Here is a 14,350-nt window from a genome sequence, read left to right as displayed (position 1 = left end):
TGGGGAGGGGGTTAGGGGTCTGCTGCTGGGGGGCCTTTGGGAGTGACGGTGGTGCTGATTGTTGCGGTCATGTGGTGCTGCTTGTAGCGGTCATGTGGTCAGTGGGTGTGTTAGAGTGATTGAATGTGTCTTCTTGTTCTTCATTTTGAGTTTTCTTGTACGTATTTATCATACTATCTATAAAGTTTTTATTTTGTATTTTAAGAATAAGTTAATAATTTACCACAATTTTGTCATACTATTTTAAATTTACTGTATACAATATGAGGTTGAATGGTAGAGAGGGATTGATAGCCCTTTAGATGTCTTTAATAAATACATTTTTTCATTTCATGTTTTGAAGAAATTGCAAACACAGGCAGACTGTAGGCCTGAGTTGTTATATACCATTACAAATATTTAATAACACTTAGTTATGATAGCACAAGTGGATATAAGAAACACACAGTTCTACTGTGACTACCGAGGATAATCTTCTTGAGGATGTCCTTTACAATTCAGGAGCCGAGAGCAAATTTGCATTGTCCTGGCACACAACCTGGTTGTTCCTGGAATTGATAAATTTTTCCTACAAAAGAAATCAGTTGTCAGCCACATGGAGATCAAAATCGGAGGGTATCAAAAGGGTTAAAAATATGGACCAATGATTGTTTCTCTTATTATATATTTTCAAGCGTGATAAGTTTCAAACTAACTGTCAGATATCTAACTACTAGTTATATCACCATCAGTCAACTAGACAAAGAGATTGCACGTCACTACATTAAGAGCCTCTGTTTAAAGTTAGCTGATGCTGATTTAATATTTATTTACATGTCTGACAGTTAGTTTTTATGTCTGTAAAGCTAAGAAAATATGGTCTGGGAAAAGAATTATCATTGATATTTTTAACCCTTTTCATAACCTTTCATTTTAACCTCCGCCAAAACTAGTGTACCTGACAATCAATTCCTTTCTTAGGAAAGATGTCAGTTCAAGAAAAACCCGATTGTGTGCTCATACTTAATGCAAATTGGATCTTGGCTCTTAGAGTATTATGATTAAGTCTGAATAGAAATGAAACTGTTTATAATATTGTTCCTGTTGCTATCTACAATGTTTTGGTTTTTTTCAGGGGACTGATATAACTGAAGCATTTGAAGCTCACCATATTGGACCTCTGGCCTCAAAAATGCTGGAGAACTTTTATGTCAGACCTGCAAAAACCCCAAGGAATTCAGCTTTTACTTTCCATCCTGATGGTTTTTATCGGACCCTGAAGTCCAGAGTTTATGAGAAACTTAAAGGAGTTAGACCCGGACCTAGTGAACAGTGAGTGAAGATATTTTTGTAATAGAAATACTATTTATCATTGAAATGAATGTAAAATCACATCTCTTAATTTAGTGAGTACCTTACATATTATAAAGATATACATGATTCTTGGCTGAGCGTTAGTGAAGGCTATCACTCGAGCGGCTGAAAAATTTCATTTCTGTCTATCTGTCCACATGATATCTCAGAACAAAACTGACTTATATAAACTTTAAATTCCTTCTGTTCTCTGATATCCTTGGGGCTGAGAAGATACGCCCTTAGGAATTTTGTCCTACTTGTAGATATGGCAGGACAGTTTAGCCTATGTGTTCCGATAATTCTTCTACTTATCCGCTGAGTCTGCATTCATCGGTCTGACTAAGATCAACCTTCATTAGATGTTTCCTAAAGGGGCCAAGTCCTGTCAACATCCCTAATATCAATCTTATATCCTCCTTACTTTGTTATAGGAGAGCTGCCCGCCCTTTAGCATTAGGAAAGATAAAAATTATAGATTGTCTTAGTCCAGAGGCTCTACTCCAGTTTAAGGGTCTAATCCTCCTATCCTATTCTTTTACGAGAGTTGTACTGTAGGAGAAAGCTACTCCACAGCCTGGCTCAGGTCCTACCATAAGAGATTCTGTACCTATTTTGGCAAGGGTATCTGCTTTTTCGTTTCCATAAATGCCCTTGTGACCTGGCACCCAACCGAATGTAACTCTGTCCTTCTTTAGATCTGTAGATTCTTACACTACCATACTGCTTTAGAATCAAGTGCAGCCTGGTTACAAGAGAGGGTTAAGTATTCTGCCCCTTTTGGCCTCATTTGTATGAGTCTTCTGGCACTTGATTATATTGCCATAACTTCCGCTTGGAAGACTGTAGTGTGTTTTGCCAGGGGCATTGCTAAGTTTATTCCTGGTCCATATATACCAAATACTGCCCTAGAGTCAAGCTGTGACCATCTGTGTAAAATTTCTAGACTCCTTTAGTAGAGTAGGCCTCCGTATTGCTCAATTTTCCATATCTTCAATAGAGATTAAATATGGTTTTTCAAAGGAGTGTTTCCTAATCATACTTTCTGATATGTAGGTTATTATTTCAGCCTCAGGAAATTCCTGAGTTATTTTCATATGCCCTTCTGAGGAGGTAGGCTCAATCATCTTTTACTCAGAAGAATTAATGCGGAAGTCCTCTTCACCTTCTGCCTCAGAGGATTGCCACCCATAAACTGCTTCAAATGCCAGAGTTGGACAGGAGCTCATTGCCCCTGTGAGTAAAACAAACACAGGCTCTTGGGTTTTCATTTGTTGAACATAAATAAGATTACCAACCTGAGTCGTTAGGCACCTGTGTACCTTTGTTAATCCTTGTACCTGGATTAGGGTGATATCCATACCTGTTGTGATACACCTCCTTCCCAAGATGTCAGTTGCACCCTTAGCATAGTGGACATACATTGGCTGAGTGTTAGCAAATATTTTAAATTGGTTTTATGGGTAACCACAATGGCATAACAATGGTTAACACATATGGCTAAACTTTCCTGCCATATTTAAAAGTAGGAAATAATCTACTGAGGCATATCTTCTCAGCCCCAAGGACATCAGAGAACAGGAGCCCTAAAATTTTATTGACCTCTGTAAAAGTCTTAGATTCTGAGGGCCTAAACATACTCGTACGTAAGAAAAGCACTAAGGTTTTAGGACTACTTGTAGAGGCAACCGTTTCTTTCCCTCGAGGTAAAAACACCACAATGACAACGAGAAAATAACAGAATATATAAATCTGTAAACAAACTCAGTACTTTTCATTGGGGATTTTAACATGTGACAGTTTTATTTCTAGAGTAAAGAACAAAACGTAATAAAGTGGAATTTGTAAACTTAAAATTTTGCACGAAACTTCATTCCTACAAGAATAAGATCTACGGTGGTGCATGTCCTACCATGAAATTTGGCTGAATGTCATTGAAGGCTGACACAATTTCTCTTTAGTCTACCGGAGAGATAAAATATCTTTCTTGTATGATTGTCTCTCTCTCCGTAGGAATTCTCCAGAATAAAATGAGCTATAGATTTTAAATTATGCAAGCAACCTCAGCGAAGCCTGTTGTGTGTGGTGTACTCCTACCTTGAAATTAATAAAAAAGCCGTCACCCTTAATCAGGTACATTTTGCACATTTATTAAATTTATTTTTGATTGAAAAAAGTTTTAAGAAAGCAAATTTTTCTAAAGATTAAAAAAAGATGTATGTTACTCACACACTGTTGTAATAAGTTATTATTTGGGTGTAGAACGAGTAACTGGTTTTCATTACCCAGGAGCATTTAAACACTGCCATTTGCAATTTTTTCTGCCCATGTTGTGCGTGAACGCATTTGTTATTTTTGCAAAATATTTTGTTATAGTAAATTTTAGTACTAGTCTCGAAAGTGTACTAATGTAGGGTAAGAATGTATTTCGCCTAGCGTGGAAAATGCTACATATAAAGTAGCTATGGTGGGAAGGGTTAATTCCATGTAAATGTTGAACTACCCACAAGTCCACACCTTCCTCTTAGTGTGCACTTGTGAGACAAATGAGAATATTTCTTCACCTATAGTACACTATATCTTGTAGTCTAGGTGTCTGTGATGTTTGAAACGAGTTAATTTTAAGCATCTTCTTCACCAACTTTTTTTGGATCTCTTCAGACAAACATGACTCCAGATTTCAGGAGTCAAGTCTATAATATTAAGAGGAAGGTGAATTGGATCCTAACTCACATTCCTAAATTCACATGGAAAATGCTATCGAGTCCCGCAATAGAACTTTCAAGACGAGTATTGAACCATACTTTTCATCACAATACAAAAAGCACAAGGAATCATTAAAAAAATTGTCTGACATTACGTAGTCCAGTAACTATTCCTTTGTAAGAAAACGTAAACACTATTTTATAATTCATTTTGGTGTTAAAATCAGCTGTTTGAACTAATATTGTTTAAACAAATAAAGGAATAACATTTGATGTATTTACCCATTTACAACAATAATCATTAGTGCTCTTTTTGGGTGAAATAGAAAATTCAATTGTCTATACTGGGCAAGAGATGTTTACATAGGGAAAGTAATGTTTGGGAGAGGAAAAATCATCTGACAGCTACTATGGAAACAATGACTTCACAGATCTCAGCTTTATTGGAAAGTAGCCACTATAAAGCAGCTACTTTAAGTAAGTAAGTAGTAGTAGTATAAGTAATATCACTATAAAGTGATGAAAAAAAATATTCTTAATTAAACTTTTGTTAAGCATGTGTTTCATAGTCACCAATTCCTCCCAATGTCTTGTCATATTGACAGTAAGATTGTTACAGATATCCCAAACTAACCTAGAGTGGTAGTCTACGAATGTCAGGCTGCTGCACTGACAATAAAATTGTTGCAACAAGTACATGTTACTCGTATCACACCCAAATAATGTTCATGAAATTCCAAACGAAATGAACTTGCTAAGTATTGAACAGATCTATTTATTTTTCAGTTCCAAGAGGCTGTTAGAAACACTGGCCATAGGAACTTTGATGTTTTCCGTGTTGGCAGCAGTGTACCACAGTTACTTGCTAGGGGCAGTGGCAGGCCATTTGTCTAATGACACAAAGGGGGAAGGTGGGGGCCCTTTGTGGGCAATTCAACATTTAATGGAATTAAACCCTTCCCCCCAAAAGTACTTTTTTTTAAATTTTTTCCAGTTTGGCAAAATAAAAACTTAACCTAAATTTAGACACTTTCGAGACTAACTAAAATGTACTAAACAAAATTTTTTTTGGGCAAAAATAACAAATGCGTTCCCCGCCAACATGGGAAAAAAATGGGGGGAAGTTTTTTAAATGCCCCGGGGTGAAAAAACCCCCCAAATTTTTCCCCTCGTTCTACACCCAAAAAAAAAACTTATTAAAACAGTGTGTGAGTAACATAAATTTTTTTTAAAAATTTTTTAAAAATTTTTTGCTTTCAAAAACATTTTTCATAAAAAGAGGTTGCTTGCTTTTTTTAAAAAAATCTATAACACTTTTTAAATTTTGAAAATTCCCAGGAGAGAGAGACAATCAACAAAAAAAATTTTATTCCCGGTAGACAAAAGAAATTGTCAGCCTTAAAACACATTCAGCCAAATTTTATGGTAGGACAGCACCACCGTAATCTTTTTTTCTTGTAGGAATGAATTTTGGCCCAAAATTTTAATTTTAAAAACCCACTTTATTTTACTTTTTTGTTCTTTACTCCAGAAATAAAACTGTACATTTTAAAATCCCCAAGGGAAAGTACTGAGTTTTTTTACAGTTTTAAAATATTTGTTATTTTTTCGTTGTCTTTGGGGGTTTTTTCCCCCCTCGGGGGAAAGAAACGGTTGCCTCTAAAATTTAGCCCTAAAACTTTAGTTTTTTTCTTTTTGTATTTGGGGGCCCCCCTCAAATCAAAATTTTTTTAACAGAATCAATAAAATTTTTAGGGCTCCTGTTCTCTGATGTCCGGGGGTGAGAAGAATGTTTTCAGTAGTTTTTTTCCTACTTTTGATATGGGGGACATTTTTTAGCCATATGGGGGTTAACCTGTTTGCCATTGTGGTTACCCATAAAAAAAATTTTAAAAAAATTTTTTTGCTAACACTCGGGCCCAATGAAATGTCCATACCCAAAAGGGTGAAACTAAAATTTGGGGAAGGAGGTGTATCAAAAGGGGGTAGGAATCACCCTAATCCGGGAAACAAGGATTAAAAAAGGTAAAAAGGTGCCTAACGACCAGGTTGGTAATCTTATTTATGTTAAACAAAGAAAACCCAAGAGCCTGTGTTTGTTTTATCACGGGGGCAAGAGCTCCCCCAACGGGGGGCATTTTGAAGCAGTTTTTTGGGTGACAACCCCTTTGAGGCGAAGGTGAAGAGGACTTCCACATTAATCTTCTGAAAAAAGATATTGAGCCTCCCTCCTCAGAAGGCATAGAAAATAACTCAGGAATTTCCTGGGTTTGAAAAAAAAAACCCCTGGCCCCAGAAGATCATACAAATGGGCCCCAAAAGGGCAAAAATATTTAACCCCTTTATAACCAGGCTGAAACTTGATTCTAAAGCAATATGTAGTGAAAAAACCCCTACAGATCAAAGAAGGACAGAGTCACGTTGGGTTTTGGGGCCGGGGCTGGGGCAAATTTTTGGGGAAAAGAAAAAGCAGATACCCTTGCCAAAATAGGTACAGAACCCCCCTTTTTTGGGGGGGCCCCGAGCCAGGCTGTGGAGTACTTTCTCCACATACAACTATGGGGAAAAAAAATGGGGGGGGGTTTAGACCCTTAAACTTTTGTGGGGGGGCCCCTGGACAAAAATAATCAAAATGTTTACCCCCCCTAATGCTAAAGGGTGGGGGGTCTACCCCATAAAAATAAGGGGATATAAGAAATTTATATAAAGGGGTGTTGACAGGATTTGGGCCCCCCTTTGGGAAAAAAATTAATGAAGGTTGATTTTTGTCCGACCGAAAATGCAATCAGCAAAAAACAGAAAATTTTGGGGGCCCAAAAGGTAAACTGCCCCGCCAAAATCACAAGTGGGGCAAAATTTCCAAGGGCGATCTTCTCAGCCCCAAAGGGAAAAAAGGGAAAAAAAAGGAATTTTTAAAATTTTTTAAAAGTCTTTTTTTTTTTGGAATCAAATGGACAGATAGACGAAATAAAATTTTTTTACCCCCTCGAGTGATAGCCTTCACAAAAGTTTCCCCAAAAAAAAACAAAAGTATGTTTTAAATTGTAAGGGATTTTTAAATTAAGAGTGTGGGTTTTACATTCATTTAAAAAAATAAAAAGTATTTCTTTTTCAAAAAATATCTTCACTCCTTTTTCACGGGGCCGGGTTTTTAAACTTTTTCCCCCTTTTTAATTTTCTCATTTTAAAATCTTTTTTTGGTTTAAAAAGGGGGTCCGAAAAAAACCCCTCAGGATGGAAAGTAAAAGCTAAATTTCCCTTTTGGGGGTTTTTTCAGGTCTGACATAAAATTCCCCCCAGCTTTTTTTTAGGCCAGGGTCCAATAGGGGGAGTTTTAAATGCTTCTTTATATCACCCCCAAAAAAAAAACCCAAAAAATTGTAGATAGAACCCGGAAAAAATATTATAAAAAAGTTTCATTTCTATTCAGACAAAACATAAAATCTAAGAGCCAAGATAATTTGCCCTTAAGTAATGAGCACAAAAAATCGGGTTTTTTTTGAACTGACATTTTTCCTAAGAAAGGATTGATTGTCAGCTACCCCAGTTTTGGCGGGGGTTAAAATAAAAGGGGTTTTAAAAAAGGTTTTTAAAAAAATAAAAGAAAATTTTTTTCCCCGACCAAAATTTTTTACTTTACAAAAATACTAAAAAAACTGCCCGGGATGAAATAAAAAATTAAATCGCATCAGCTAATTTTTAAACCCGAGGCTTTTTAAAGTAGTGAGTGCATTCTCTTTGTCTTTGACTGATGGGAAAAAACTAGGGAGTTAGATATCTGACAGTTTTGTTTGAAATTTTTCCGTTTTAAAATATATAAAAAGAGAAACAATAAATTTGGCCATTTTTTTAAACCCCCCTTTTTAAAACCCCCGATTTTGATCCCATTGGCTGACAACTGATTTTTTTTAAGGAAAAATTTATCAATCCGGGAACAACCGGGTTTGGCCAGGACAATGAAAATTTTCCCTCCGGCTCCTGAATTGAAAGGAATCCTCAAGAAGTTACCCGGGGGTAGTCCAGGAATGTGTGTTTTTTTATACCCAAAATGTGCTATCGTAACAAGTTTTTATTAAATATTTGAAATGGGTATAAAAAAACCTCAGGCCACAGCCCTGCCTTTTTTCAAAAAATTTCTTCAAAAATGAAATGAAAAAATGTTAAATTAAAGACACTAAAAGGAAAAAAATCCCCTCTCAAATTTAAACCCCTAAAATTGTATACAGAAAAATTTAAAATATAGCAAAATTGTGGAAATTTTTAAACCCTTATTCTTAAAATAAAAAAAAAAAACTTTATAGTAGTATGAAAATAAAAGAAAACTAAAATAAAAGAACAAGAAAAACAATTCAATCACTTAAACACCCCCTGACCACATCCCCCGCTAAAAAAGCAGCCCCAAAAAGACCGCAACAATCCCCCCGTCACCCCCAAAAGGGCCCCCCCCCAGCAGACCCAAAACCCCCTCCCCAAAGTGTGCGGTCCCCCCATAATTAAAATCTCGGAAAGCGTTCCAAAAGGAAAACAAGCCCTAACAGTAAAGAACCTTTTAAAAAAATTTTTTAAAACGAGTTTTTTTTCAGTCAAATTTAACCTTGTTTTTTTACAGAAATTTCATTATTTTGGGAAATTATTATAATTATAAATTTTTAAAAATTTTAAAGTTTTTTTTTTTTAAAATCTTTACAAACAAAGAATTCCCCCTTTAAAAGGGGGAAAAATGTTTTTAATTTTGAACTTGAGATCCCCTTTTGAGTTGCAGTTCAAAAATTTCTAAAACAAAAACTAAAAAAAAACCATGTGCATAGATTCCCAAAAGGGGTATCCTGGTTTCAAAAAAAAAAAGTTTTTTTCTCAAAAAAAAAACAAGCACACTTAAAAAAGGAATTCAATAGATTTTTAAAAATTTAAAAAAACTATTATTAAAAAGTCATCAAAGAAACCTATAAAAAAAATGCATTGCTCATTTTAAAAAAAAAAGTCTCAAAACCCCGCATAAGCCCATCAAAAACATTAAAAATTTTGAATACAAACCTGCAAACTGAAAAATCACATAAATCCTTATTTAAGGATAGTAGAGGATTTCAATGAATAGGTATCAGTTCACCCACCCCCAAAATTCCACTAGCTTCATTTGCTTTTAAAACCCCCCTTTATTTCCAAAGGGGGGAAGGGGAAAAAGGGGAAAAGGGGAAAAAAAAAAAAAAAAAAAAACCCAAAAAAGGGGGGGGGGGGGGGGGGGGGGGGGGGGGGGGGGGGGGGGGGGGGGGGGGGGGGGGGGTTGAATAAAAAAAAATGGGGGGGGGAACCCGGGGGCCCTTCCCCTGTTTTTTTGGGGGGGGCTTTTTTGGGGCCCCGGGGTTGAAAACCCCCCTTTTTAAAAAACCTTTCCCCTTTTTTTTAAAAAAAGGGGAAAAATTTCCCCCTTCCCCCCCCCCTCCAAAATCCCCAAGTCTTTCCCCAATTTCAAGAAGAGTGCCCCTTTTTTTAAACTAAAAAATTACACCTCATAAAAGTTTGCCAGCCTTCAGAAAAATTTTTTGAAAATTTTTTTTTCCCAAAATGAGTGAATTTGGGGAAATTTCCAAAGTGGTAAACGACAGAAAAAAACAGTCGTGCATCTACCCGATCCCAATTTAGAAGGAATCGAAAGTAAAGGGGAAAATATTTTGATATTTTGCTTAAACTTTTCAAAGCTTTTTAAAATTTGGAAAATAAAAAATTTTTTATTTAAAAGGAAAAAGGGGGGGCCCCGCGGGCCCCTTTTTCTTATTTTTAAACCCCGCGATAACGTAAAAATTAAAAATAAATAAAAAATTACCTTAAAACAAAAAATTAAATAAAAAAAAAATTTTTAAAATTTTTTTTTAAAAATTTAAAAATCCTCATTCACAAAGGGAAAGAATTACGGGATGCAACGAATTTTTTTTCAAGTGGCTAAAAATTGGGGCCCTCAAAAAGCGAACACTGAGTTGAGCATGGGGTTCCTTGGTCTCCATATTAGCCCTTTTTACCCTTCTTGATTTCAAAATGATGTTTTCATCAAAACGCGGGGAAACCCATCCAGTACACAGTTGATACCCCTTTGTCTCAACTCAAAATAAAAAAAGGGGAACTTGAACAAATTACTTTCATTGAGCTAACATGTAGTTCAATTTTTCAAAAAGCCCCCCCTGCAAAAAAACCCTTTTATATCGACATTATTCAATTTAGTTTTTTTAAAAAAAATTTTTTTAAAAAAAGTCCCAACGTTATGTTGATAAAAACTGAAGTTTACCAATTTTAAAAATTTCCCGAATACCCCTAGATAAGGTTTTGATTTGGGGAAATTTTTCAAAGGGGATCATGATTTTTTCAAATTTTTTCCCCTTTACATTTATGTTTTTATACTCTTAGCAAAATACCAAATGCCCCCTTATGCAAATAATGCATTTGGGTACTACTGAACTGTGACAGAGATTTTGGATGTAGCTCCGAGCGTTTGCCTACTCAACAGGAGTTTTGAAATTTTTCAACCCAAATGACAACTCAATCAAAAGTGCCCCCCGCTGAAAAGGGTTTTTTAAAAAAACATTGCCCATACACGTTTTCTTCGGTATAGGCAAGTTTATGGCAAAAAATTGGGGACCTCTCCCAAATTTGGGTTACTAACTAGAGAAAAATACAATCTAACTAGTTTATATTAAATTTTGTGATCTATTTTTTTCCCTTATTTTTGTTTTTGTTGGTATATTTTTTTAAAAAACTAGTAAATTAATATTTGAAGGTTTTGTTGGGCCAACAAATTTTTTTGTAAAATTTTTCAAAAAATAAAAAAAAATGAAACGGCCAGCAGATAATTTAATCTCCCAAATTTATAAAGGGGCCATTTTTTTGACCCCAAAAACAGGGATAATCAAACCATTCCCGTTTTCCCCATGTTTTTTTTAACACTGGGACCTACAAAAAAGATAAATACAAAAGTAAGTGTTAGCTTTGCAAATGTGTTGTAAAAGAATCAAAAATGTTTTAAAAAAAAAAAAGCATTGAAAATTTACGTTTAAACCCTCAAACTACTTTATTTCCATAAATAAAAATTCTGTGACATTAAAAATTGGTAAAATTAAAATGATCAATACTTTATTTAAAAAACCTCCATAAAAAAAAAATTTTTTTATGTATAAGAAATACTTACTTTTTGATTTTTTTATCCTACAGAAAAAATTTTTTTTTATGGGGGAAAGAAAAATTGAAATGATATTTTAACATGTACAAAAAAAACACATTTTAACCTAATATTGTAAAAAATGAGCAAAAAATTAGAAATTTTGTGTGAAACCTCAACAAAGAGTTTACGCAAATGTGGTGTGGTGCACTTCTATAAATGTTTAAATGGGCCCTGATGCTGGTAAAATTTTAAGGAAAAACAGCAAATGGGCAACAAATTAACAGAAATTTTTTGGAAATTTTTTTAAAACGGAAACTCTTTTTAAAAAACCTTTTACTTTGAATCCAAGATTTCACTTTCCCTAAAAAATAAATCTGAGCCTAGTCAAAAGAAATGTGACAAAAAATGCAACCCTTTTTTAAAAACCCAAAATCACCCACCATACAAATTTCATGAATTTTTTTTTTTTTTAAACAGACTTTGCTGAAAAAAAAATTAGGTAATTTTTTTTTTTTTCCCTGAACTTTTTCAAAAACTTAAAATTTTTTTTAAAAAATTTTTAAAAAAAAGAAAAAACACAGTTGGTTGAGTTATCATAGTTAGAGCTTTACAAAAGTCTTAAATTGCTAAAAAATAAACCAATAGACGACATATTCGCAGTTAAAAACGGTTCAGTTGCCATCCTATATTTATGGAACAAAATGAGGATTCACTTGTTCAACTCAATATTGATGTGTTGAAAAGGAAAAAAAAATTTTATAGGAAAAAATATTGACTTTTTTCTGAAATTTTGGGAAAAAGAATTTCAGTGCCTTACTTGTTTCCTTCTTTTTTCAATTATTTTTAAAATCATTTAAGGGTTATCCTATTAAATGTGCCTTCTCTCAAAGACCTTTTTGTGAACAATACCAAAACTGGGGCACCAGGCGGTACGTTTAAATTTTTTCCCTTTCCCCGGGCGGATTTCCCTTTTCCCTCAACAGATTCCCAAAATTTCCCCAAAAAAAAATTTTCCCCAAAAATCCGGGGGGCATTTAAAGCCCCCCTAAAAAAAAAATTTAGTCCAAACGCTTTCTAAACAGGGGACTTTTTTTGGGGGTTTTAAATTTGGGGACCCTCAAATTGGCAGCGATAGTGACTAGGGGTGGCCAATTCGAATAGTGGAAGGGGTGACGGCAAACAATTATTATGATTTTTTTTGTGGTGTGTAGGGAAAATTTTAAAAGCTCAAAAAATTGACGTTTCCGTACATTTCCTAAAAAATGTTTATGGAAAAAAATATTTATTATTATTTTTCCCCCCCTAAATTACCTTTTTTTACAATATTTTAAAGATTTATAGATCTATCCAAGAAATCTCAAATGGTTTCAATGTAAATTTTATTCATGTAACCATTATACTAGAAAAGGTTTTCAAAAACCCCAATACAGTGGGTTTTGGAAAAAGAAACGCATAAAAAAGATTTTATTTCTTGTTGTTAAAAAAAATTTTGGGCTAAAATATTTTTACCATAAAAAAATTTTTTTTTAAAAAAAATAACTGACGATGAGGAGCATCCCAAAAAAATTTTTTTTGGGAGAGGTTTTTTCGGAAGGTTAAATTTTTAAAAATTTTATACTATTAGAAAAAAGAAAGTGAAAAATTTTTAAAAAACCCTGTATGCAAGGTGTTTTAAAAATTATTGCTAGAATTTTAAAGGGTTTTTTGTTATTTCTGACGGGGAAAAATTAAGGAAAAAACCCAAAATTTTGGGGGAGATGGAAACCCCCCTATCTTTCTCTGGGTAAGCCCCCCCGCAGTGGGGCTCCCTGTAAGAAGTCACAATTTTGCTTGGAGCCCCCCAAAATTTAAAGAATTTTGGTCCGTTATATTAGAACAGCATGCTGAAATTAGTTTTCAAAAAAAAATTTCCTCCCTTTTTTCCCCCCAAGGGGTCCCCTGAAAAACCTTACAAGGGTTCATGTGTTTTTTAACAAAAAATTTTTTTGGGTTTCATAGAAAGCAGGTTCCAAAATCCCCCCCCCTGTTTTGCTTTTCCCAAATCCCCCTAAAAAGTATGATACCCAAATTTTTGTCAAATAACCCCTCATTACATTTTAAAAGCACCCCAAAGTTTTTAAATTGCTTAAAAACAAACCCAACTATCAAATACCTACTTTTTAGTTGAAAAACCCCAAAAGTACAAGAGGGGGAAAAAATTGTATTCTGCAATACATTGAACAAGATTCAACTAAAAAATTATAATTTTTTTACACTGTTTCAAATACAACCTGATTATAGGAAATTTTTTAAAAAAAACCAGCTCATTTGTCCCTAACATTCCCTTTAATTTTTTTCAAAAAATTTTTTATACTTGCTATAGAAAAAGGTAAAATTGCATAGTAAAGTGTAATAATGTAAAGGAATAATGATTTTTTATTTAAAAAAAAAATATATATATATATATTATATAATAAAGAGGCTAGCATAACAAACTTGAAAGCAAACTAGCTAAAATAAAATTTTAAAAAATTTTTAAACCTTAAATATTCATCATTACAAAAATAGTTTTTTTTTAACAAAAATCTTTAGTTTGCTTTTTAAAAATTTTTGAATTGATTAAAACTTTTATTTTAAGGTAACTTATTTTATAGTTTTTTTGCCCCGAAAATTGGATTTTTTCTACAAGGGGGAGTGATGGATGATATTTAAAATTTTGGGGGTAAATCTTGTAATTTTTTTTTTTATCAAAGTTAAAGTTTTTTATGTGGTAAAATTTCAAATTCATTGACTGTTAGTAGATTTTTTAGAATGTAAAAATTTTTTTAATTTTTTTAAAAAGAGGTTTGAAGAAGTTCTCAATTATGTAAAAAATCATTTTAAAAAAAAAAATGTTTTTGGGGGTTTAAAAAAAAAATTTTCAGAGTCAAAAATTTCTAAAAATTAAATCCAAACCCGAATTTTTGAAAAAAGAAATTTGTTAATTGTATTTTAAATTTCCAAATTAATTGAGTTTTTCAACACTAGCATTTTAATAACAAAATTTTTTTAATTCCCATAAATTTTTTTTAAAAAATTTTTCCAAGAAAAGTTTTTTACTTAGATTTAATTAATTGGGGTTTTAATTGTTAGGTAACCCCCTTACAGTTTTTGACACAAATTTGTTATAGCGTTTTGTAAAGATGGC

The 14,350-nt window shown here is 33.5% G+C and overlaps 1 protein-coding gene across 1 annotated transcript in view; it reads left to right on the top strand.

The window, feature by feature from the left end:
* Positions 1-14,350, top strand: part of LOC124368275 (cytochrome b5-related protein-like) — a 76,582-nt gene that overhangs the window by 21,154 nt on the left and 41,078 nt on the right. Inside the window, 2 exon segments of the mRNA XM_046825549.1 lie at positions 1,115-1,311; positions 4,824-4,948. Of these exon segments, the coding sequence (XP_046681505.1) occupies positions 1,115-1,311; positions 4,824-4,948 (322 nt within the window).

The sequence above is a fragment of the Homalodisca vitripennis genome, chromosome 8, assembly GCF_021130785.1.
Source record: "Homalodisca vitripennis isolate AUS2020 chromosome 8, UT_GWSS_2.1, whole genome shotgun sequence".
Lineage (NCBI taxonomy): Eukaryota > Metazoa > Arthropoda > Insecta > Hemiptera > Cicadellidae > Homalodisca > Homalodisca vitripennis.
This window is presented reverse-complemented; position numbering and strand designations above follow the sequence as displayed.